The 24,230-nt window shown below is 47.3% G+C and overlaps 1 protein-coding gene across 8 annotated transcripts in view; it reads left to right on the top strand.

Moving 5' to 3' along the window:
• Positions 1-17,587: 17,587 nt before the first annotated feature.
• IL6R (interleukin 6 receptor) overlaps positions 17,588-24,230 on the top strand; it is a 64,149-nt gene continuing 57,506 nt past the window's right edge. For all 8 annotated transcript variants that reach the window (XM_024234285.2, XM_054552589.1, XM_054552570.1 and 5 more), the window contains exon 1: positions 17,588-17,976. In XM_024234285.2, the coding sequence (XP_024090053.1) occupies positions 17,892-17,976 (85 nt within the window). In that variant the 5' untranslated portion in view covers positions 17,588-17,891. The remainder of the gene's footprint in view (positions 17,977-24,230) is intronic.

Genomic DNA, 24,230 nt, shown 5'->3' with positions numbered 1-24,230 from the left:
GAGTGCAGTGGCACGATCTCGGCTCACTGCAACCTCCACCTCCCGGGTTCAAGAGATTTTCCTGCCTCAGCCTCCTGAGTAGCTGGGGCTACAGGCGTGCACCACCACACCCAGCTAATTTTTGTATTTTTAGTAGCGAGGGAGTTTCACCATGTTGGCCAGGCTGGTCTTGAGCTCCTGACTTCAAATGACTCGCCGCTTCAGCCTCCTAGAGTGCTGGGATTATAGGCGTGAGCCACTGTGCCTCGCCAGGATTTGGATATTTCAAGTTGGCTACATCAGTTGTCACCTAAACCCAGAGGGTTTTCTGGTTCCTGGACTACATCTGGAATTTTCAAATCTTCTTTGGCTGAAACACAGTATATTTGAGAGAGGGCTCACAAGAAAGAGGAAGAAAAGGCATCCTGGGGCCAGACAGGTAAGTGTTTGAGTAGATTGTACTTTTTTCTTTTTTTGAAACGGAGTTTTGCTCTTGTTGCCCAGGATAGAGTGCAATGGCGTAATCTTGGCTCACCGTAACCTCCGCCTCCCAGGTTCAAGCGATACTCCTGCCTCAGCCTCCTGAGTAGCTGGGATTACAGGTATGCACCACCACGCCAGGCTAATTTTGTATTTTTAGTAGAGACGGGGTTTCACCATGTTGGTCAGGCTGGTCTTGAACTCCGACCTCAGGTGATCTGCCCACCTCGGCCTCCCAAAGTGCTGGGATTACAGGCGTGAGCCACTGCACCCGGCTGAGTAGATTGTGCTTAACTCTAGAGACCATGGGTTTAGGGGTGGGAGATAGCAACTGAGGTCTAGGTACATGGGTCCTTTGAGAAGTTTATTATCTATTAGGTCCCAATTTTCTCTGTTTTTTTGAGACAGAGCCTCGCTCTGTCGCCCAAGCTGGAGTGCAGCGGCACAATCTTGGCCACATCCGTCCAAGTCCCAATTTTTTATTGCTTCCTATATGATGCCTTAATAGAGTATGTGGAAACAGTAAACTATAAAGTGCTGTACTAATGTGATGCTTTATTTTTTGAATGCAGCCAGAATTTTCCTGTCTTTGTCTTTGCTCATACTGTTGCTTCTGCTTGGCGTTTTCTCTATCTTCTCCCTCACCTCTCCAATCCATCCATCTATACTTAAAGAAATGATATCTTTGGCTGGGTGCGGTGGCTCATGCTGTAATGCCAGCACTTTGGGAGGCTGAGGCGGGTGGATCACAAGGTCAGGAGTTCAAGACCAGCCTGGCCAAGATGGTGAAACCCCGTCTCTACTAAAAATACAAAAACTTAGCTGGGCGTGGTGGCGCCTGTAATCCCAGCTACTTGGGAGGCTGAGGCAGAGAATTGCTTGAACCCAGGAGGTGGAGGTTGCAGTGAGCCGAGATCACGCCATTGGATTCCAGCCTGGGCGACAGAGTGAGACTCCATCTAAACAACAAAAAAAGAAATGATACCTTTAAGGCCCAGCTGAAGGTCAACTCTACTATGAGTCTGCTGCCCTCAAACTAAATGAGAACTTTCAAACTTTAATGATGGCCATTTTTTTCTCACCTCCATTCCTGCCTACCTGTATTAGTAAAGGTTCTCCAGAGAAATAGAATATATATTTATCTTCTATATATACGTATATATATACAGAATATATCTTCTGTATATATAGAATATATATCTTATATATAAATACATATCTATATATGTTATACATATCTTTTGTATATATAGAGTATATATCTTCTCTGTATATACTATATAAAACATATTATTAGTATGTATATATTACATATTAATATATTAATATAATAATATATTACATAATATATATTAATATTTTATATATATATAAAGGAATTGGTTTGTGCAATTACGGAGGCTTGGAGGCTGGTAAATCCCAAGATCTGTAGGGTGAGTCAGCAAGCTGGAAACCTAGGAGAGCTGATGGTGGAGTTCCAGCCTGAAGGGCGAAAGTCTTGACACTCAGGAAGAGCCGATGTTCTGTTCAAAGGTAGGAAAAAGCCAATGTTCTCTATTTCAAAGGCAGTCAGGCAGGAAGAATTCTTACTAGGGGAAGAGTCAGACTTTATGCTCTATTCAGGCCTTCAACTGAGTGGATGAGAACCATCCACATTAGGGAGGACAATCTGCTTTACTCAGTTTAATTATTTAAAAAAAATTTAAATTATTAATTAATTTATTTATTTGGGACAGGGTCTCACTCTGTCACCCAGGCTAGAGTGCAATGGCATGATCTCAGCTCACTGTAACCTCCACCTCCTGGGTTCAAGTGATTCTCCTGCCTCAGCCTCCCAAGTAGCTGGGATTACAGGCGCCCACCACCACTCCCAGCTAATTTTGTATTTTTAGTAGAAATGTGGTTTCACTGGCCAGGCGTGGTGGCTCACAGCTGTAATCCTAGCACTTTGGGGGGCCGAGGCAGGCAGATCATGAGGTCAGGAGTTCGAGACCAGCCTGACCAACATGGTGAAACCCCATCTCTACTAAAAATACAAAAATTAGCTGGGCATGGTGGTACGCACCTGTAATCCCAGCTACTCGGGAGGCTGAGGCAGGAGAATCGCTTGAACCCAGGAGGTGGAGGTTGCAGTGAGCCAGGATCTTGCCATTGCACTCCAGCCTGGGCAACAGAGCGAGACTCCATCTCAAAAAAAAAAAAAAAAAAAAGAAAGAAATGTTTCACCATGTTGGCCAGGCTGGTATGGAACTCCTGACTTCAGGTGATCCGCCTGCCTTGGCCTCCCAAAGTGCTGGGATTGCAGGCATGAGCCACTGCGCCCAGCCTTTTTTTCTTATTTTTTTTTTTTGAGATAGGGACTCTGTCACCCAGGCTGGAGTACAGTGGCATGATCTCAGCTCACTGCAACCTCCACCTCCCAGGCTCAGGTGATCCTCCCACCTCAGCCTCCTGGGTAGCTGAAACCACAGGCGCATACCACCATGCCTGGCTAATTGTTGTATTTTTTTGTAGAGATGTGGTTTTGCCATTTTGCCCAGGCTGGTCTCAAGATCTTGCACTCCTGGGCTCAAGGGATCCACCTACCTCAGCTTCCCAAACTGCTGGGATTACAGGTGTAAACCACCACACCTGGCCTAAATGTTAACCTCATCCAAAAACACCCTTACAGGCTGGGTGCGGTGATTTATGCCTGTAATCCCAGCAGTTTGGGAAGCTGAGGTAGGTGGATTATTTGAGGTCAGGAGTTTGAGACCAGCCTGGCCAACATGGTGAAACCCCGTCTCTACTAATGATACAAAAATTAGCCAGGCATGGTGGCAAACGCTTGTAATCCCAGCTACTTGGGAGGCTGAGACAGGAGAATGGCTTGAACCCAGGAGGCGGCAGTTGCAGTGAGCCAAGATGGTGCCACTGCACTCCAGCCTGGGTGATGAAGCGAGACCCTGTCTCAAAAAAAAAAAAAAGCTACCCTTAAAACATCCTTACAGAAACTCTCACAATAATGTTTGAGGTATGCCATGGCCCAGTGAAATTCACACTTTTTTTTTTTTTTTTTGAGACAAGATCTCACTCTGTCACCCAGGCTGGGGTGCAATGAATTGATCATAGCCTCGAACTCCTGGGCTCAAGCGATTCTCCCACCTCAGCCTTTTGAGTAGGTATGCCACCACGCCTGGCTAATTTTTTTTTTTTTTTTTAGACAGAGTCTGGTTCCGTTGCCCAGGCTGGAATGCAGTGACAACACTCCACCTCCTGGGTTCAAGAGATTCTTGTGCCTCAGCCTCCAGAGTAGCTGAGATTACAGGCACGTACCACCATGCCTGGCTAATTGTTTAGTAGAGACAGGTCTCGCTATCTTGCCCAGGCTTGTCATGAACTCTTGGGCTTAAACAACCTTCCCACATGGGTCTCCCAAAGTGCTGGGATTACAGGTGTGAGACATCACACCCAGCAATTTAAAATTTTTTGTAGAAATGGGGTCTTGCCACATTGCCCAGCCTTTTCTCAAACTCCTAGCTTCAAGCAATCATCTTGCCTCTGTCTCCGAGTGCTAGGATTACAAGCATGAATCACCATGCCAGCAACACATAAAATTAACCATCACACTGCACTTGCTTGCTTTGGTTGTATTGTAAGGAACTGGGAACCTACAAGCTACTTTCCTCTGACTCTCTTTCCAGCTGACTTCTGGCTAGGTTCTGCAATGGGTGTCCCTGGTGAAAGATTAGAAGGGAAGCTAAAGGAAGAGGTCTTCTTGTTCTCTTCTTTTGGCAGTTCCTGTGACAGCGGCAGCAGCAGGTGGATGTAGGCTCCTAGATTCCTTGCTTCACCAGCACAGTGATTGTGGCCACAGCAGCACAGTGATTGTGGACTCTGGGGCTGGAGGAGGCAGCAACAGTGGTGTGACTTTGGGCTCCTGTAACAACAGCAGGAATGCACTCCTTCCCTGCAAGGTGATATCTGCAGTGATTCCAGTGAGAATCATTGCAGCAGCAGAGGCTCCAGCAGCCTTGATGGCGCAGTCATCATGGGCTTTAACACTTTCTGGCCAGGTGCGGTGGCTCACGCCTATAATCCCAGCACTTTGGGAGGCCAAGGAGGGCAGATCACCTGAGGCCAGGAGTTTGAGACCAGCCTGGCCAACATGGTGAAACCCCATCTCTACAAAAATTACAAAAATTAGCCACGCATGGTGGCAGGCGCCTGTGGTCCCAGCTGCTCGGGAGTCTGAGGCAGAAGAATTGCGTGAACCCAGGAGGCGGAGTCTGCAGTGAGCCGAGATCGTGCCACTGTACTCCAGCCTGGGCGACAGAGCGAGACTCTGTCTCAAAAAAAAAATAAAAAATAAAAAATAAAAAAATTAAAAAAATAAAAATACAGAAAAATTAGCTGGGCATGGTGGCACGCGCCTGTAATCCCAGCTATTCGGGAAACTGAGGCAGGAGAATTGCTTGAACCTGGGAGGCGGAGGTTGCAGTGAGTTGAGATCGCACCACCGCACTCCAGCCTGGGCAACAGAGCAAGACCCCATCTCAAAAAAAAAAAAGAAAGAAAGAGAGAAAATTAGACTTGTCTGGGTTCTTTAAATTTTTATTTTTATTTTTATTTTTATTATTTATTTATTTATGTTGAGACAGAGTTTCGCTTTTGTTGCCCAGGCTGGCGTGCAATGGCGCGATCTCAGCTCACCACAACGTCTGCCTCCTGGGTTCAAGCGATTCTCCTGCCTCAGCCTCCCCAGTAGCTGGGATTACAGGCATGCGCCACCATGCCCAGCTAATTTTTGTATTTTTAGTAGAGACGAGGTTTCTCCATGTTGGTCAGGCTGGTCTTGAACTCCTCAGCCTTGGCCTCCCAAGGTGCTGGGATTACAGGTGTGAGCCTGTACAGGTGTGGGCTTTTTTTATTTTTTAGAGACAGGATCTTGTTATGTTGCCCAGGATGGACTGGAACTCCTTGGCTCAAGCAAGGCTCACTGTAGCCTCCTGAGTAGCTAGGACTATAGGTGCACACTATTGTCCTGGGCCATATGGTAATTCTACTTTTAATTTTTAAGGAACCACCAAACATTTCCCCAGATGCTGCACCACTTTACACTCCCACCAGCAATGCACAAGGATTCCAGTTTCTCCACGTCCTCACCAAGAGTTGTTATTTTCCTGTTTCTTTGAATAGCAGCCATCATCCTAATGGCTATGGTCTCATTATAGTTTTGATTTGCATTTCCTTGATGGCTAATGATGTTGATTGAACATATTTTTATGTGCTTGTTGGTCATTTGTGTATCTTCTTTGGGGAAATGTCTATTTTAGTCTTTTGCCCCCCACCCCAACCTTTTTTTTTTTAAGGTCTTGCTCTATCACCCAGGCTGGAGTGCAGTAGTGCCATCTTGGCTCACTGCAACCTTCGCCTCTAGGGTTCAAGTGATCCTCTTACCTCAGCCTCCCAAGTAGCTGGGACTATAGGTGTGCGTCACCATACCTAGCTAATTTTTGTATTTTTACTAGAGATAGGGTTTTGCCATGTTGGCCAGACTGGTTTTGCCCATTTTTTAATTGGGTTGTTTCTTTCTTTCTTTTTTTTTTTTTTTGAGGCGGAGTCTCGCTCTATTGCCCAGGCTGAAGTGCAGTGGCAGGTTCTTGGCTCACTGCAACCTCTGCCTCTGGGGTTCAAGCAATTTCTGGCTAATTTTTGTATTTTTAGTAGAGATAGGGTTTCACCATGTTGGCCAGGCTGCTCTCTAACTCCTGACCTCAGGTGATCCACCTGCCTTGGCCTCCCAAAGTGCTAGGATTACAGGCATGAGCCACTGCACCCAGCCAAATTGGGTTGTTTCTTCTTGTTGTTGAGTTGTGGGAGTTCTCTATATATTCTGGATATTAATCCCCTTACCAGATATATGATTTGCAAATATTTTGTCCCAATCTGTAGGTTGTCTTTTGTTTTGTTTTGTTTTTTTGAGATGGAGTCTTGCTCTGTCGCCCAGGCTGGAGTGCAGTGGTGTGATCTTGGTTCACTGCAACCTCCGCTTCCTGGGTTCAAGCAATTCTCCTGCCTCAGCCTCCTAAGTAACTGGGATTACAGGTGCCCACCACCATGCCTGGCTAATTTTTGTATTTTGAGTAGAGACAAGGTTTCACCATGTTGGCCAGGCTGGTCTTGAACTCCCAGCCTCAAGTGACCTGCCTGCCTTGGCCTCCCAAAGTGGTGGGATTACAAGCATGATCCACCTTGCCCAGCCTCCCATATTGTTTTGAGTACTGTAGCTTTATAGTGAGTTTTAACATTAGAAAATGTTAAGCTCTTCAACTTTGCTCCTTTTTCCCAGGATTGTTTTGGCTATTTAGGATTTTTTGAGATTTTAGGATTTTTCCTATTTCTGCAAAAATTGCTGTTGAGATTTTTTTTTTCTTTTACATAGTCTCTCTCTGTTGCCTCGACTGGAATGCAGTGGCACAATCAGAGTTCACTGTAGCTTTGAACTCCTGGGCTCAAGTGATCCACCTTAGTCTCCTGAGGTGGTGGACTACAGGTGTGCATCACCATGCCTGGCTAATTGCTGTTGGGATTTTGATAGGAATTACATTGAGTCTGTAGGTTATTTGGGGTAGTATTGTTGTCTTAACCATATTAAGTCTTCCAATCCAGGAACTGAGATGTCTTTCTATTTATTTGGGTCTTCTTATTTATTTCAGCAATGTTTTGCAGTATTCTATGTACAAGTCTTTTACCTCCTTGGTAAAATATATTCTCAAGTATTTTACTTTTTTTGATGCTATTGTAAATGAAAAAATTTTTTAACTTCTTTTTCTGATTGTTCATTGCTAGTGTATGGAAATGCAACTAACTTTTATGAGTCAATCTTGTTTTCTTCTAATTTTTAAAATTTAATTAAAAAAAAATTACCATCAGGAAGTCATATGTGTTGATTTTGTGTCCTGTAACTTTACCGAATTCATTAGCTGTTTATTTGTATTTGTGTGTGTGTGTGTGTGTGTGTGTGTAATCTTTAGCAATTTCTTTTTCTTTTGGAGTCTCGCTCTTTTGCCAGGCTGGAGTACAGTGGTGCAATCTTGGCTCTCTGCAACCTCCGCCTCCTGGGTTCAAGTGATTCTTGTGCCTCAGCCTCCTGAGTAGCTGGGACTGCAAGCGCCTGCCATCACGCCCAGTTAATTTTTGTATTTTTAGTAGAGACGGGGTTTCACCATGTTGGCCAAGATGGTCTCGATCTCCTGACCTCGTGATCCGCCTGCCTCAGCCCTCCCAAAGTGCTGGGATTACAGGCGTGAGCCACTGCACCCGGCCTAGAGTTTTCTACGTATCAGATCATGTCATCTGTGAGCAGAGATAATTTTACTTCTTTCTGGCCCGGTGCAGTGGCTCATGCCTGTAATCCTAGCACTTTGGGAGGCCGAGGCAGGCGGATCATGAGGTCAGGAGATCAAGATCACAGTGAAACCCCATCTCTACTAACAATACAGAAAATTAGCCGGGCACGGTGGCGGGCGCCTGTAGTCCCAGCTGCTCGGGAGGCTGAGGCAGGAGAATGGCATGAACCCGGGAGGCAGAGCTTGCAGTGAGCTGAGATCGCAACACTGTACTCCAGCCTGGGTGACAGAGCGAGACTCTTGAGACTCTGTCTCAAAAAAAGAAAAATTTTTTTTTTACTTCTTTCTTTCCAATTTTGATGCGGTTAATTTCTTTTTCTTGCCTTATTACTCTGGCTACAAATTGTTATATTATGTTGAACAGAAGTGGCAAAAGTGGGCATACTTGTCTTGTTTCAGATCTTAGAGAGAAAAGCTTTTATTCCTTCACCATGAAATATGATGTTAGCTGTGGGTTTTTAAAAATACGGCCTTCATTCTTACTTCCACATTTATTAAATAGAGACCTTGAATAAAGTCATGAATATAACTTTTTATTCATAAAACAATTATTTATTGAGTGCCAACTCTGTGCCTAGTATTGTTTTATGCACTGAAGATAAAGCAATGGCTAGACAGACACAGTGCCCATGGGAATGTGTAGAAGGATTTTAAGCAGAAAAATAACATGATCTAATTTACATATTTTTAAAGCATCCTGGCTGAAATGTGGAGAATAGATTGAAGCGCAAATACTTAATGGAAGAAATCAGTGGTTAATACTTTAGAAGTCTGAGAGAGATGGTAGTAACTTGGACATGTATGGTAGCAGTGAATGTGGAGAGAGGCAGATGGATTTGAAATCTCTTCTCGAGGTTGAAGCAACATTGTAAGAACTGGATGACAGAGGAGAGGAAGAAGGAGTTAAGAATGATTCTTAGGTTTCTGACATGAGCAAATGGTGGGGCAAGTCCCTTAGATAGAAAACATAAGGGGAGAGCAAGTAGTGACAGGAAGATGGGGGTCGGGTTTGGATATGTTGAGTTTGAGATGTGTATGAGATCTCCAATTGCAGATGTCAGGCAGGTAGTGGTAGCACAGGGAAAGTTGCTTCTTAAGATGGGAGAGACTAGAGCATGTTAAATGCTGATCGGTAGGATTCACTGGAGAGGGAGAGGTTTAATACAGGAGAAGAGAGGGATAACTCATGGCTTACGGTTCTAGAGAAGGGGGGTAGGAGTAATCCTTGGAGATAATAGCATTAGATGAGAAGGGCAAAATCTGTGCCTTATTTATCTTTCAATTTGTTGTAGTGGGGAGAGGGGCAAAAAAAGGCTGGCACATGGCTGTCATCTAAGGAATAATTATCAGGCTGGATGCAGTGGCTCACGTCTGTAATCCCAGCACTTTGGGAGGCCGAGGAGGGTGGAACACCTGAGGTCAGGAGTTTGAGGCCAGCCTGGCCAACATGGTGAAACCCCATCTCTACTAAACATACAAAAATTAAATTAGCTTGCCCACCAACACTTGTTATTATATGACTTTTTGATTATAGCAAGTTCAAATACTTTATTTATTTGAGATGGAGTCTTGCTCTGTCACCCAGGCTGGAGTGCAGTGGCATGATCTTGGCTCACTGCAACCTTGGCCTCCTGGGTTCAAGTGATTCTCATGCCTCAGCCTCCAGAGTAGCTGGGATTACAGGATTACAGACATGCAGCACCACGTCCAGCTAATTTTTGTGTTTGCATTTTTTTTTTTTTTGAGATGGAGTCTCGCTCTGTGGCTCAGATTGGAGTGTAGTGGCGGTGGGGGATCTCAGCTCACTGCAACCCCCGCCTCCCAAGTTCAAGTCATTCTCCTGCCTCAGCTTCCCAAGTAGCTGGGATTACAGGTGTGCGCCACCACATCCGGCCAATTTTTGTATTTTGTATTCACCATGTTGGCCAGGCTGGTCTTGAACTCCTGACCTCAAGTGACCTGCCCACCTCAGCCTCCCAAAGTGCTAGGATTACAGGCGTTAGACAGCGTGCCTGACCTAATTTTTGTAATTTTAGTAGCAACGAGGTTTTTCCGTGTTGGCCAGGCTGCTCTCAAACTCCTGCCCTCAGGTGATCCGCTTGCCTTGGCCTCTCAAAGTTTTGGGATTACAGGCGTGAGCCACCGCACCCAGCCTTATTTTTATTTTGTTTTTTACCTTTCCTATGGTGCTGAAAAAACTTTTAATCTTTATACTGTATTGCTCCAAATTTATTAAAATTATGGTCAGCCTAATCCATTTTATGGGCCAGAAAATTGTACAGCATGTTTAGAAAAAAAGATTTATGTAATGGTTAATATAAATAAGGTTTTTTCCTTGGAGGGAAATTTCACTTAACAGAAAAATATCGATTCTAACTAATATCCACCTTCTTCCTCTTCTCCCTGGAATGGATGAGGTTATCATATGTACAGATTATTGTCATTATCAGGCTGAGCATTTACTGGGTGCCAGGACTGTATTAAGTACTGTAGGTAGTTTTCTCAGTTAATCCTCACAATAACCCTGTGCAGTAGACACTCTTAATATTCCCATTTTATAGAAAAGGACAGCGAAGTTTAGATAAAATTACAGCATCCAAGGTCCCAGCTGGTCAATGGCAGAGCTAGATTTGAACTCAGGCAGTTTGGCTCAGGAATCTGCTTACATGTCTGTGTCTACATAAATAGCTCGGCATAGACAAATGATTGCTAAAGAGCATGCTAATAATGAATGCAAATGGAACACATGATTGGCAAATGAAGGGTAATTATTACTCAACCCTCATTCTGCACAAATCCACAGCGTAATGCAGCCTCTGCTGGGAAGTGTAAGAGCAAATAGCTCACACTTGTGAAGTCCAAGTTTAGACTATCTTCCAGGAAAGGTAAAATGGCAGGCAGAGGTAGTAACTGCAGGGCCCTAGCTCTGACAAGAGATTACTGTTAACAGCAGAAGCAAACCTGACTGAAACTGTTAAGTCAGCTAGTACAGTAAGTCCTCACTTAACCTTGTTAACAGGTTCTCGAAAACTGCGACTTTAAGCAAAACAACGTATAACGAAACCAATTTTACCATAGGCCAATTGATACGAACTGGAGTTAAGTTTCTACGACATTTCTGGTCACAAAGATGTAACCAAACTTCTAAATAAAGACCCCAAACACTTCTAATATCAAACATTGAAATAAATGTGAGCTATATATACATTTAAGAAAGATTAATAAAAGCAACGAAGAAAATTATGTACCCAGTTATTTCAGTTTACTGTCTCTGTTGTGGGTGGCGGAGCCTGGAGCTTATCACAGCAACTCGGTGCAAGGCAAGAAACAGCCCCAGACAGGACGCTATCCCATCACAGGGTACACACACACACACACACACACTCTCTCTCTCTCTCAGACTGGGACAGTTTAGACATGCTAATTAACATAACGGGCACATCCCAGAGTACCAGAAGAAAACCCACACAGACATGAGGGGAGCATGCAAACTCCACACAGACAGCGTCCCAGGCTGGGAATCTATTTTTTTTCCTTGTTAAAATTATCACTTAGCCTGGTGTGGTGGTGTGCACCTCTAGTCGCAGCTACTCGGGAGGCTAAGGCAGGAGAATCGCTTGAATCCAGAAGACAGAGGTTGCAGTGAGCCAAGATGGCGCCACTGCACCAGCCTGGGCGGCAATGGAGCAAGACGTCGTCTCAAAAAAATATTATTTCGGCCGGGCACAGTGGCTCACGCCTGTAATCCCAGCACTTTGGGAGGCCCAGGCTGCTAGATTACCTGAGGTCAGGAGTTGGAGACCAGCCTGACCAACGTGGTGAAACCCCTTCTCTACTAAAAATACAAAAATTAGCCAGGCATGGTGGCACATTCCTGTAATCCCAGCTACTTGGGAGGCTGAGGCAGGAGAATCGCTTGAACTCAGGAGGCGGCGGTTACAGTGAGCCGAGATGGCACCACTGCACTCCAGCCTGGGCAAGAAGAGTGAAACTCTGTCTCAAAAAAAAAATATATATATATATTATTTCAAAACATTGACCTAAACGATGTCATCGGAGGACCCGCTACCAATGGCCTTCCATGTTAAATCCGTGCAGCTTCTGAGAAGGGGCCTCACAGAGCAGCTAATGACCAAATTCTACTTCAACATCTTCATTTTATGGGTGATATAATGAATTATATTTTAAAAAACATTTGGATGAGCTTCTGTGTCTAGAAATAATATGTTTTGGGAAAGTTTACTTATTTATATTTATTTAACAAACCCTCATATAGAGTTTATCATGTATTGTCACTGTTATAAATGTTTTACATATGTTAACTAATTTAATTCCCATTAGAATTCTATGAGGGTACTTCCCCCCTATTTTTTAGATGACGACATTGAGACACAGAGAAGTTAAGTGACTTGTTCAGAGACAAACAGCTGATAAGTGGCGGAACTAAGATTTGAACCCAGGCACTTTGGCTCCAGAGTTTGTGTTCATAGAATTATATTGTATAGTGCACCAAAAAAAGTCCACTATCTTAAAGGAATCTCATTATATACCCTTTAAAAATATGAGTTATCTTCCCTTCCCCGCCAACTCAATAATGCAATCTGTTTTCTGGATTTCCAAGCATCTAGCTTGTTTAATTTTATAATTGCGATGCTTTATTAAAAATGTGGTAAAATATACAAAACATGAATTTCCCATTTTAACTTTTTATTCATTTATTTAAGATAAGGAAGGTCTTTTTCTGTCCCCCAGGCTGGAGTACAGTGGCGCCGTCATAGCTTGCTGCATCCTTGAACTCCTTGCCTCAAGCTATCTTTCCAAGTAGCTGGGACTACAGATGTGGGTCACCGTGTCCGGCTAATTTTTAAATTTTTTGTAGAGATAGGGTCTTGCTATGTTGACCACACTAGCCTTGATCTCCTGGCCTCAAGCAATCCCCCTCACTTGGGCATTTTAACCATTTTTTAAATGGTTCAGTGGCATTAAGCACATTCACGTTATTGTGAAACTATAACCACTATCCATCTCCAGAACTCTTTTCATCTTGCAAAAACGGAAGCTCTGTACCCATTAAACAATAACTTCCCACTCTCCTCCTACTAACCCCTGGCAGCTACCACTCTGCTTCCTATCTCTATTAATTTGACTACTCTAGGTACCTCATATAAATGAAATCATATAATATTTGTCCTTTTGTGTCTGGTTTATTTCACTTAGCATAATGTCTTCAAGGTTTATCATGTTGTAGCATATGTCAGAATTTCCTTCCTTTTTAAGACTGAGTAATATTCCATTATATGTACATACCACATTTTGTTTATCCATTTATCTTTTTTTTTTTTTTTTTTTTACCATTTATCTCTTGATGGACTTTTGAATTGTTTCTACTTTTTGGCTATTGTAAATAATGCTGCTAAAACTATGGGTGTACAAATATCTGTTTGAGTCCCTGTTTTCAATTTTTTTGTGAATATATCCAGAAGTGGAACTGCTAGATTATATGACAATTCTACAGTTAATTTTAATTGTGATGCTATTTATTTATTTATTTGTTTGTTGAGGCAGAGTCTCACTCTGTTGCCCAGGTTGGAATGCAGTGGCGCGATCTCGGCTCACTGTAACCTCCGCCTCCTGGGTTCAAGAGATTCTTGTGCCTCAGCCTCCCAAGTAGCTGGGATTACAGGAATGCACCACCAGGCCCGGCTAATTTTTGTATTTTTAGTAAAGATGGGGTTTCACCATGTTGGCCAGGCTGATCTCAAACTCCTGGCCTCAGATGATCTGCCCGCCTTGGCCTCCCAAAGTGTTGGGATTACAGGCGTGAGCCATTGTGCCTGGCCTTATTTTTATTTTTTTTTTAAAGACAGGGTCTTGCTCGGTGGCCCAGGCTGGAGTGCCAAAGGTGTGAGCATAGGTCACGGCAGCCTTGACCTCCTGGGCTCATGCAGTTCTCCTGCCTCAATCTCCCAAGCAGCTAGGACTACAGGCATGTGCCACCATGCCCAGCTATAACTGTGATGCTTTTTAGCAGTTAAAAATCATAACATTCTCTAAATATTACAAGAAGGGGATAAACTTTTATGAACTCTTTCTGAGAATGGTGCTAAACAAATCCCTTTTCTGGGTGTTAACTCACCTGGTGATGCAATGGGGAGCCAGACTGTCATGCTGCCAGAGCCGGGGATGCTGCATTCCTCTACTGTGAAAGTGAGGGTCTCCACAGGCAGGCTGAGGCCCTCAATGGGCCCTGGCTGGGGCCTGACTCTGAGGGATGCCACTGGCCAGACACTGAGTTCTGTTATTAGACCTCTGTCTGTCCACGTAACCTCCTCCCAGGCTGATGAGAAAGCAGGAGGGGAAGGTTTCAGAGAATAAGGAGCACCTTCCTGTAATTATTGATTAACCAGGGGCTGGCTCCAGGGCCAGAGGCCAGGGAGGGGTCTGCAGGTCAGTTCAGCCCTACCCCACTGCACTTCTCAGAATAATCGTTGTCCCTAAAGATGGATTCACATGGTGAATAGAGAATAAAGTGCATAGTTTTAAACTCTCACAGTTGAGAATGGCCCCAACACATCAGCCCAGACCTGGAGGTTGGGGGCAGCGTGGGAATTTAAAAAGACTACTTTGAGTCAGGGTATCTGGGATCTTGACCAGCTCTGTCACCAACTGCCTGTGCCATCTTTACCAAACAACTTCTCTTCTTGAGGCCTAGCTCCTTATCTGAAAAGTGAGGGAGGAGAAGCAGCGATGATGACCAAGTCCCTTTTGGTTTCAAAATAACCTTACATATTTATTCTGTGGGTCTCCTATAGACTTGTGCTTTTGACAAACTTTAAGATGCTTCATCGCTTCAGGTGAAAGGTGAGAGAGGACTTGCTTGCTGGGAGTCAGCCTAGGGCTTCCTCCTTTACAGGAGACGGAGGGTCCCTGCAGGAACACCGGTGAAGGAGAGGGTGTCCCACACACCAGGTTCTGCTCTCTGCTCTCCCCTCACAGACTACAGAACACCAAGTGCCTGCTGCCATGGTCTGTAGTGTCTTTGGTCCTGGGTGCCCACCGAGCCCTTGCTCAGTGAGAGTCCTGGGCCAGGAGCCAGACCTCACCCTAGAGCTGCCAGTTACTAGTAGTGCAGTTTTGAACAAGCCACTTTACCTCTCTTAGCCTCAGTCTACTCATCTGAAAATTGGGGGCAATGCCTCCCAGCATTCAGGATTGAGAATTTCAGAGGAGATTGTGTATGTGAAGCAATTTGTAAGCAGCACAGTTATCTGAGAAGTGTTCTGGCTCAGACAACTAAAGTCTTCATTGTTCCTTCTGTTGTCTGGGTGAGGGCAGGTCAGGCTGAATTGTGCAGGTATGCTTTCTTCTCTTTCTTTTTTTCTTTTTCTTGAGATGGAGTTTCGTTCTTCTTGCCCAGGCTGGAGTGCAGTGGTGCCATCTCGGCTCACTGCAACCTCCGCCTCCTGGGTTCAAGTGATTCTCCTGCCTCAGCCTCCTGAGTAGCTGGGACTACCGGCACGCACCACCATGCCCGGCTAATTTTTGTATTTTTAGTAGAGATGTGGTTTTATCATGTTGGTCAGGCTGGTCTCGAACTCCTGACCTCGTGATCTGCCCACCTTGGCCTCCCAAAGTGCTGGGATTACAGGTGTGAGGCACTGCATCCGGCCTGGCCAGGATTAAATTTTTTCATGTGAACCACAACACTAAAAATTTGTTTATTGCTGCTCTTATCTTACAAATCAGGAAATAGGGGCTCAGAGAGGTTAAATAACTTGCTTAAGTCACACAGCCAGCAAGTGGTAAAGCTGGGATGTGCATGACTACAGAGCACACAGGCTTCCCACCAGTAGATTAGAGAGGGGGAGGTCTGCTTTGGTGCAGAGACAGGTGGGATCTGTGATGCCCGTTCTTGGTTTCAACATTCTTTTAAACTCTCCTATCTGAGCCTAGGACTTTCTGCAGCCTTCCTGTTTTAGGCTGGCAGCTCGCAGTCCCTCTCTGGTTATTTTCAGGTCTGTGTGTGCTACAGAGAGGAAGGGGGCAACCACAGTGGGAACCGCTTTCCAGCCCTGCTGCAACCCCTTTTGAAATAGCAGGCAAGAGGGCTGGTGGCCTCCACCGTGCTCTTCTGTTCCTGTCTGTGGGCATGGCTAAAGCAAACAAGCCCACCCACACCAGCTCCCATCATGCGGTGGGTCAGTGCATGTGCTTGGTTCTGTCTGGCACCGCTGATGGGTGGCTCCTACAGAAAGATCCAGATGCACGGGGTCTGAGGACTGTTTCAGAAGCTCTGTCCCTCCATGCCTGGCCCTGTCCACTTGGGAGTTCCATTAGGCCATGCCTGTTCCAGCTGTCCCAGGATCTTTGATCTGGGTTAGGATCGGCCTGAAACCAAAGGTAGAAAAACACATTCTAATGAGCAGTTGCTGGTCTAGAAGCTTCTCAGCCTAAACTTTATTTCAGCATTTTTCTTTCCCTCCAGATTTAGCTATGAGGCCATCCTATCAGCTTTAGGCTCTGGGGGGATCCTTGAGAGAGTTCCCCTCCAAGGGACGGACAGATGGTCCCCTTCAAAGTCCTCGTGGTTGCTCAAAAGCCAAGTGCTTGTTTCTTTCTTTTTTTCTCTCCTTCCTTTCCTTCCTTCCCCTCCCTCCCTCCCTCCTCCCTTCCTTTTCTTTCTTTCTTTTCTTTTTTTTTTTTTTTTTCCAGACAGGGTCTCACTGTCATCCAGGCTGGAGTAGCAGCCCCTAATCACGGCTCACTGTACACTGGATCTCCCGGACTCAAGCAATTCTCCCACCTCAGCTTCCCTAGTAGCTGGGACTATAGGTGTGCACCACCACACCCAGCTAATTTTTAAGTTTTTTATAGAAATGGGGGTCTCACTTTGTTACCCAGGCTGGTCTAGAATTCCTGGACTGAAGCAATCCACCCACCCGGGTCTCCCAAAGTGTTGGGGTTACAGGCGTGAGCCACTGTCCCTGGTGTTAGTGTCTGTCTGTCAAGTCAGGAGGGCAGCCATGCACGTTCTGATGTCTACTGAGCACCTGGGGCCCAGACCGTGTGTCGGGTGTTTAGGTGCCATCCACAGAACCTTCCTAATAACCCTGGGCAGCATAGGCTTTCTTATCTCTGACAGATGAGGAAATGGAGACTCAGATTCTGAACCGAAGTCACAGACACAGTAGATGGTAGGTCTAAATGGGGACCCAGGTCTATCTGACTGCAAAGTCCAAACTGTTTCCTTGCCTCTGCTGCAGCCTGCGAGGAGCAGCTGGGCAGAAAGACTGTGCCTTTACGGTGAGTCTTCCGATGCCCAAGCCTCACCCCAGACCGATGAAATCAGAATCTCTGGAGACCCGACCCAGACGTTGGTGGGTTTTAGGGCTCCTGGCTGATTCCAGTGGGCAACCGGGCTACCAAGGACTGCTTTACCCTAAGGGTAAGAGGCACATCGCCTCCTCGAGGGCTCTCCAGGTGTGCCTTTCACAGGGTAATCCTGTTCACGAAACCAAAAATCAAAACTAGGCCACTGCCCACTGGTGGCTGATACGCCCTTTTCCCATCAACAGAACCGGGAGGAAGGGCTCTGGTGGGGCTGGCGGTCCCCTGTTCTCCCCGCTCAGGTGCGGCGCTGTGGCAGGAAGCCACCCCCTCGGTCGGCCGGTGCGCGGGGCTGTTGCGCCATCCGCTCCCGGCTTTCGTAACCGCACCCTGGGACGGCCCAGAGACGCTCCAGCGCAAGTTCCTCAAATGTTTTCCTGCGTTGCCAGGACCGTCCGCCGCTCTGAGTCATGTGCGAGTGGGAAGTCGCACTGACACTGAGCCGGGCCAGAGGGAGAGGAGCCGAGCGCGGCGCGGGGCCGAGGGACTCGCGGTGTGTGTAGAGAGCCGGGCTCCTGCGGATGGAGGCTGCCCCCGGGGCCTGAGCCCGCCTGCCCGCCCACCGCCCCGCCCCGCCCCTGCCGCCCCTGCCGCCCCGTTCCCATTAGCCTGTCCGCCTCTGCGGGACCATGGAGCGGTAGCCGAGGAGGAAGCATGCTGGCCGTCGGCTGCGCGCTGCTGGCTGCCCTGCTCGCCGCGCCGGGAGAGGCGCTGGCCCCAGGGCGCTGCCCTGCGCAGGGTAAGGGCTTCGGGCGCACCTGGAGGGCTGGGGCAACTGGCGGCTGGGGGAAACTGCCTTGGCCACCGCAGTCTGGGGGAGGCTGGAGGGAGGAAAGGAGGTGCGACGGATCCCCTTTTCTGTGGCTGCCTTGAGGCCCCGCGGGCACCTTAGCTGTGTGGTCGCGGGTAGTGGCTCTTGCGCCCCCTGCTGCGCTTGCTCCCTTGGCCCGGAGCTCTCCCCGGAATGCCCGGTGAAGCTGTGCGGGAACCCTGCGGTCTGTGTACAGGACTGTGTCCTTGCAAACCTGACTCTCGAGTCTCCTTCCCAGTGCCCCCATGAGCCTTTACACAACCGCGTCCCAGGTGACTCTAAGGGGAGACGGCCCGAGAGGGCGCGCCCCAGCGGGGTGATGTACCCGCCTGGGGAGTCCTTTGTACCAGCGCCCCTCTTCTCCCTCTGCGTTGGGGTCCACCTCGCCTGGTCCTCCCTCCGCCCCCGCGGGTGCATGTGTGGATGACAGTGCCCTGACTATGAAGGGACTGACATCATGGGCGCTGAGTCACGGATCTTCCCGCGGCACGAAGTCACTTTGGCAGCCACCAACTCTGGGAAGCCAAGTGCCCCAGTCCTGGGAATTGAGTCGGGAGACTGACAAGGGAGTGAGACCTCCTGGGGCTGGCACGTGCTGGACTGCCCTCTAGAAAAAAGAAGGAGCCGTGAGGGAGAGGGCAGAGGCACTTATTGCTCCTGTTGACTGTAATCTGCCCCTGGCAAACCAGGCTTTTCTTGGGCTCTGGCCGCATGCCCAGCTGCGTGTCTAGTCTCTCTTCTGGAAGAGCTGGGCAACTGGCTCTCCAGAGGTTTATTTTAGGGTCCAAGTGCTTCTTTGAGGACACAGCAGAAAACTAAAGGGCAGCTGACAGACTTCTGGAACAGCTGACGAGGCTGGGGAGGCTGAAGAGGCTGAAGGCTAAGATTTTCAACCACTAGATCACACTGAGTTCCAGTCCTAGGTGAACATTGATCTTTCCCTTTGAGGAGGTGACTTTCCGCAACTAGAGGCTGAGCTGGAGTGTCTCTCTTTGCTTTGTGGATGGTTGTGGTCCTATGATTGGAAGAAAAAAAGTAGGGATTCCTTTTTCAATACACATTTATAACTCCTGCCAGTAACAGCCACTGTTGATTGGGGCACCCATTCAATGTTTTCTAATCCTCCACTGTATCTACATACAACTTTGTTTGAAAGAGGAGACTGAGGTTCGGGGAGGTTGGGATGGCAGGTTGTCAGGCCCCGGTGATGGAGGCCAACCCCTCCCGTGGCTCTGTGCTCCGGTGTGGTAGATGTCTAAGTCTCTCAAATATAGAACTAGATCAGCAGGCAGAGCTGGGGGCATTGGGGCAAGCTGAGAGTCACTCTTGTCTGGCTAAGTGCTGGGACAGAAAAGGCTGAGGGAGGGAAGTGGAGGCCCAGGCTTGCCCATGGTGGTGTTAGAGGGATGCAAGACAGGTTCCAGGACTCGGATGGCCTCAGGAGCAAGCAGGGCTCCCTTGGCTGCCTCTGTTGCTGTCACGCCAGCCCAAGGCTCCTGCCCCAGGGAGGTTACTGTTACTGCTGTAGTTGCCACCACCTATTGCTCCTGAGTGGATGCTAGGCCCTTCCAGGGCAGCCAGTTACAGTCAGTTTTCCATTTCCCTGGTGCTCAGGAAGGATAGGAGAGGTGGTCTCATGGCCTGGACAGCCCATGAAAGGCAGAACTGAGAGATTGGGGAGGAAGTGAAAGTCCTCCCAGCTCAGAAGGAAAACGCAGAGAAGCAGAAATACGCAGCCCCTCTCCCACACCCACACAGACTCAGCCCACAAACTGGAGAGTAAAAATAAAGAAATCGTACAGGAAGCATGGAGCAAATGACTGTGAGATGTTTCGCTTTAGAGAAGTGAGGAGCAGAGGGGGAGCAGAGGTTGGAGTTGGCTGAGAGGGGAAATCCGCAGGTACAGCCTGCGGGGCTCTTAGAGCCCAGAGGTTTGTTTTCCTCGGGATCAGCTGCCTCCCACACACCCTGGAGCTGCCAGGACTTCTCAGGTGTACTCCTTGTCTAAGGGCCTGGACTAGCTGGGACTTAGGCTTCTGCCAGTTCCAACACTCTGGTGTTGGAAGGCTGGACTTGGGTGACTCAAGTTCCCTATTCCTACTGCAATGCAAGAAAATACACAAAAGAAGTATGTATACCTTTAAGTATCTCAAAGACCTATCTCAGCTTCTGAATTTCCTTCTAGGGCAACCTCTTCCTGCCCCCAATACCCACATACATGCCTAGCCTCACCCTAAATCAGTATTTCTCAAAAGCTTAGTTCTGAGCCTAGCATCAGATTTGGTGTGTGTGTTGGGTGAGAGGGTTTTGGTAAACATGATGATTTTTGAACCCTAACCCAGATTTATTAAATAAGAACACCTGGGAATGAGGCCTGGGGCATGTCCTTTTAAACAAACTGCCCCTTGTGATTCTTAGGCACTGTCAGGTTTGAGGACGGCTGCCTAAATGGTGTTATTGAGGAACTGAATGAAGGCCCTCCCCCCTCGGGCTGTCTGTTGCCAGAAATCTCTCCTTGCTTTGGCTTGCTGCTTGTTTATTCATTGCAGCAAACATTTCTTGAGTCCGTGTAAAGCCTATGAGGCCTGTGTAGGATCAGCTATGCAGACTCCACCCTAAAAGGAGCCTGAAAATGGTCATGGGTAAATCCTGAGAAGGACTGAGGAACCCCAGACTCTGACCGGGCCACTGGGTACCAACTACCCGTGAACAGATTGTCTGGCTTGGGGTGGGGGGTTGTTAGAGAGAGGAAGTTCCTCTGACTGAGGACCAAGATTCCAAGGCAGCAGGCACACTGATCCTGACCCTGACCCAGCCCTCAGCAGCCGGGGTAAACAAATACTCCCCTCACTGGGTATTTGTAGATTACACAAAGTAACCTAGGTGCTCACTGCTGAAAATATACACTCCCTTCCCCCCTGTCCTGAATCCCGGTCCCACCTGGCCTGGAAGCCACAGACCCAGCAAGCAAAAGAGTTTCCAGTCAATGAATCTAGTCTGGATTGAAGCTGTGCTCTGTAATACGGTAGCCACTAGCCACGTGTACCTATTTAAATTTAAATTATGCCAGCGCAGTGACTCACGCCTGTAATCCCAGCACTTTGGGAGGCTGAGGCAGGAGGATCTCTAGAGCTCAGGAGTTGGAGACCAGCCTGGGCAACAGGGTGAGATGCCGTCTCTACAAAAAGATTTAAAAAATTAGCTGGGCACAGTGACATGAGCCTATAGTCCCTGCTACTCAGAAGGCTGAGGTGGGAGAATCACTTGAGTCCAGTCTGCATGGGGCCATGTTTGCACTACTGAATTGCAGTCTGGGCGACAGGAGACCCTGTCTCCAAAAAAATTAATTTAAATGAAATCAAATAAAAAACGTAGTTTCTTAGTTGTACTAGTCACATTTCAAGTGCTCAACAGTCACGTTGCTAGTGGCTGCTGTACTGAACAGTGCAGATACAGATCTCTTCCATCATCGTGGAAAGTCCTACTGGACAGTGCTGGGCTAGAGTGCTAACCAGTTTCTTCCAGAGGTTTTCTGTTCTCTTTTCCTTTATCCCCCTCTGCCTTCTGCTCTCCTCCACCTGAACACAGCTCATTTTGTATAGGTGATAGCTAAGGTCTTCAAGCCAGACACATCTCTGCCCTGCACTGCCAAGTAAAAATGATAACACCTTGGGCAAATGATTTAACTTCTCTGACAGCCAGTGTTCTAGAAAATAGAAATAATTGTATTACCTCGAAGGGTGGTTATGAAGATGAGATGAGCTAAGTAAGGTATTAAATAGAGTGTTTACAGAAGTCCCTAGCACACAGCAAGTGCTTAAATAAGTGTAGGTGATCATTCATTCACTCCAAAAATATATTTTGAGCTCCTACTCTGTTCCAGGCACTATTCTAGGAGCTGGAGATACACCGTGAATAAAAGAGACAAAAACCCCAGGCTTAGTTGAGTTTCCTTCTAGTGTGGGAGACTATTAACAGGATGTAAATTAAGTATGTGGCATGCTAGCGCGTAGTGCTAAGGAGAAAAACTAAAGCCGAGAGGGAGACAGACCCCATGTGTCTGTCTTGGATGGGAGGCCAGGGAACGCCTTGCTGAGAACGTAATATTTGAGTGAAGGAAATATACAAATCTTTAGAGAGTCCCTATATGTCCATCTTGGGCAGGAAAATTCTTGCCTCCTCTTTAACAATGTGTACTACCTGAGGGTGTGTTATGTTCTGGTGCAGAGGGCTCTGTGGGGACACATGGATGTTCCCTGCCCTGGAGAAGTATCTCTGGGGTAACAAGTCCTCGGCCCTTTAGCTCCTTGAAGTCTAGCAGAGGGAAGTGCTAAATGCCAGGTCATAACTGCAAGTCTGCAGGTGGGATCCTTGAGGGCTGCATTGGCAAGGGGGAAGGTGGCAAAGAAAAGCCTTTTTTTTTGAATACAGGATCTTACTCCTGTAGCCCAGGTTGGAGTGCAGTGGCACAATCACTGCTCACTGCAGCCTCGACTTCCTGGTCTCAGGTGATCCTCCCACCTCAGCTTCCTGAGTAGCTGGGACTACAGGCGTGCACCACCACGTCTGGCTAATTTTTTGTATTTCTTATAGAGACAGGGTTTCGCCATGTTGCAGGCTGCTCTGGAACACCTAGGCTCAAGCAGTTCACCCGCCTTGGCCTCCCAAAGTGCTGGGATTACAGGCGTGAGCCTTCGTGTCCAGCTGGGAGGTTTTTTTGTGTAGTTAATCTGTGTTCTTTACTCTCTCCTCTTGCCTGGGATCTGAAGAGGTCAAAAGTCCCTGGCAAAGGCAGAGGCTTTTCTGCCACTGGGTTCAGGCTTGACGTTAGCTGGACCTCAGCAGCCTCCCCCACTCCTGCTCATCCCTTGCCAGCTCTGTCGGGTGCTTTCTACTCTTAGGAGTGTGTCCCTGAGGCCCTGCATCCAGCCTATTCTCCCCAGCACCTGTTCTCTGAATCAGTTCCCACTCCACTTCCCAACCGCTTTCCCGAAAAGCATCCTTTGGTCTTCCCTCTCTATATGATGGTTACAATAACTGTTACCATTTATGGTGTGTCAACTGTATGCAAGCAGCTGTGCTAGGCCCTTGGCATCTGTGATCTCATGTAATCTTCAAAACAGCCTCAGGTGAGAGAAGTGCTGGCCCCATTGCATAGATGGTGGGCTGCAGGACAAGATGAGAGGCCAGTTTTGCATATATAGAAACAAATGTCTTTTGTTTTCATTTTTGTTTTGAGGCAGAGTCTCTGTCTCCCAGGCTGGAGGGCAGTGGTGCAATCTTGGCTCACTGCAACCTCCGCCTCCCGGGTTCAAGCGATTCTCCTGCCTCTGCCTCCAGAGTAGCTGGTATTACAGGTGCACACCACCACACCTGGCTAATTTTTGTATTTTTAGTAGAGATGGGGTTTCACCAAGTTGCCAGTCTGGTCTCGAACTCCTGACCTCAAGTGATCTGCCTGCCTCGGCCTCCCAAAGTGCTATAGGATTGCAGGCGTGAGCCACCGCGCCTGGCCGCAACGGAAATGTCTACTAGACAATCAAGAGAGGATGCTGATAAGGAGTTGGATATGGGAGTCAGAAATTTGGGAATGAGGACTGAGCTTGAGATGTAAATGTGGGAGTCATGTGCTGGCAGATATTATTTCAAGCCCTGAGAGTGGCTGAGGTCCCCCACATCTATTCATATGCCTTTTGGTCAGTGGAATGTTTTGCAATCCACATCACTATAAATGAATTTCCTCTGTCTCTGAGAGAGGCAGCTGAGGTAGCAGAGAGAAAACAGCTTTGGGGGCAGGCAGTCCAGGCCTGTCTCCCCTTTAACTGCTTCACCAGCTAGGGGACCTTTGGGCAAGTCACTACAAGCTTTAAAGGATAAAATACTTTTTGAGGCCGGGTGTGGTGTATCATGTCTGTCATCCTAGTGCTTTAGGAGGCCAAGGCAGGAGGATCACTTGAGCCCAGGAGTTCGAGGCTGCAGTGAACCGTGACAGCAACACTGCATTCCAACCTGGGTGACAAAGCAAGACCCTGTCTCAAAAAAAGAAAAAAAAGTATGAAATACTGTAACAGACAAAAATGCATGCTTGATAAATGTTATTGATCCTAAGAGCCTTTTTTTTTTTTTTTGAGATGGAGTCTTGCTCTGTTGCCCAGGCTGGAGTGCAGTGGCGTGATCTCAGC

The sequence above is a fragment of the Pongo abelii genome, chromosome 1 (genome assembly GCF_028885655.2).
Source record: "Pongo abelii isolate AG06213 chromosome 1, NHGRI_mPonAbe1-v2.0_pri, whole genome shotgun sequence".
Lineage (NCBI taxonomy): Eukaryota > Metazoa > Chordata > Mammalia > Primates > Hominidae > Pongo > Pongo abelii.
The sequence above is the reverse complement of the archived record's forward strand: the minus strand, read 5'-3'. Positions and strand labels throughout refer to the sequence as shown.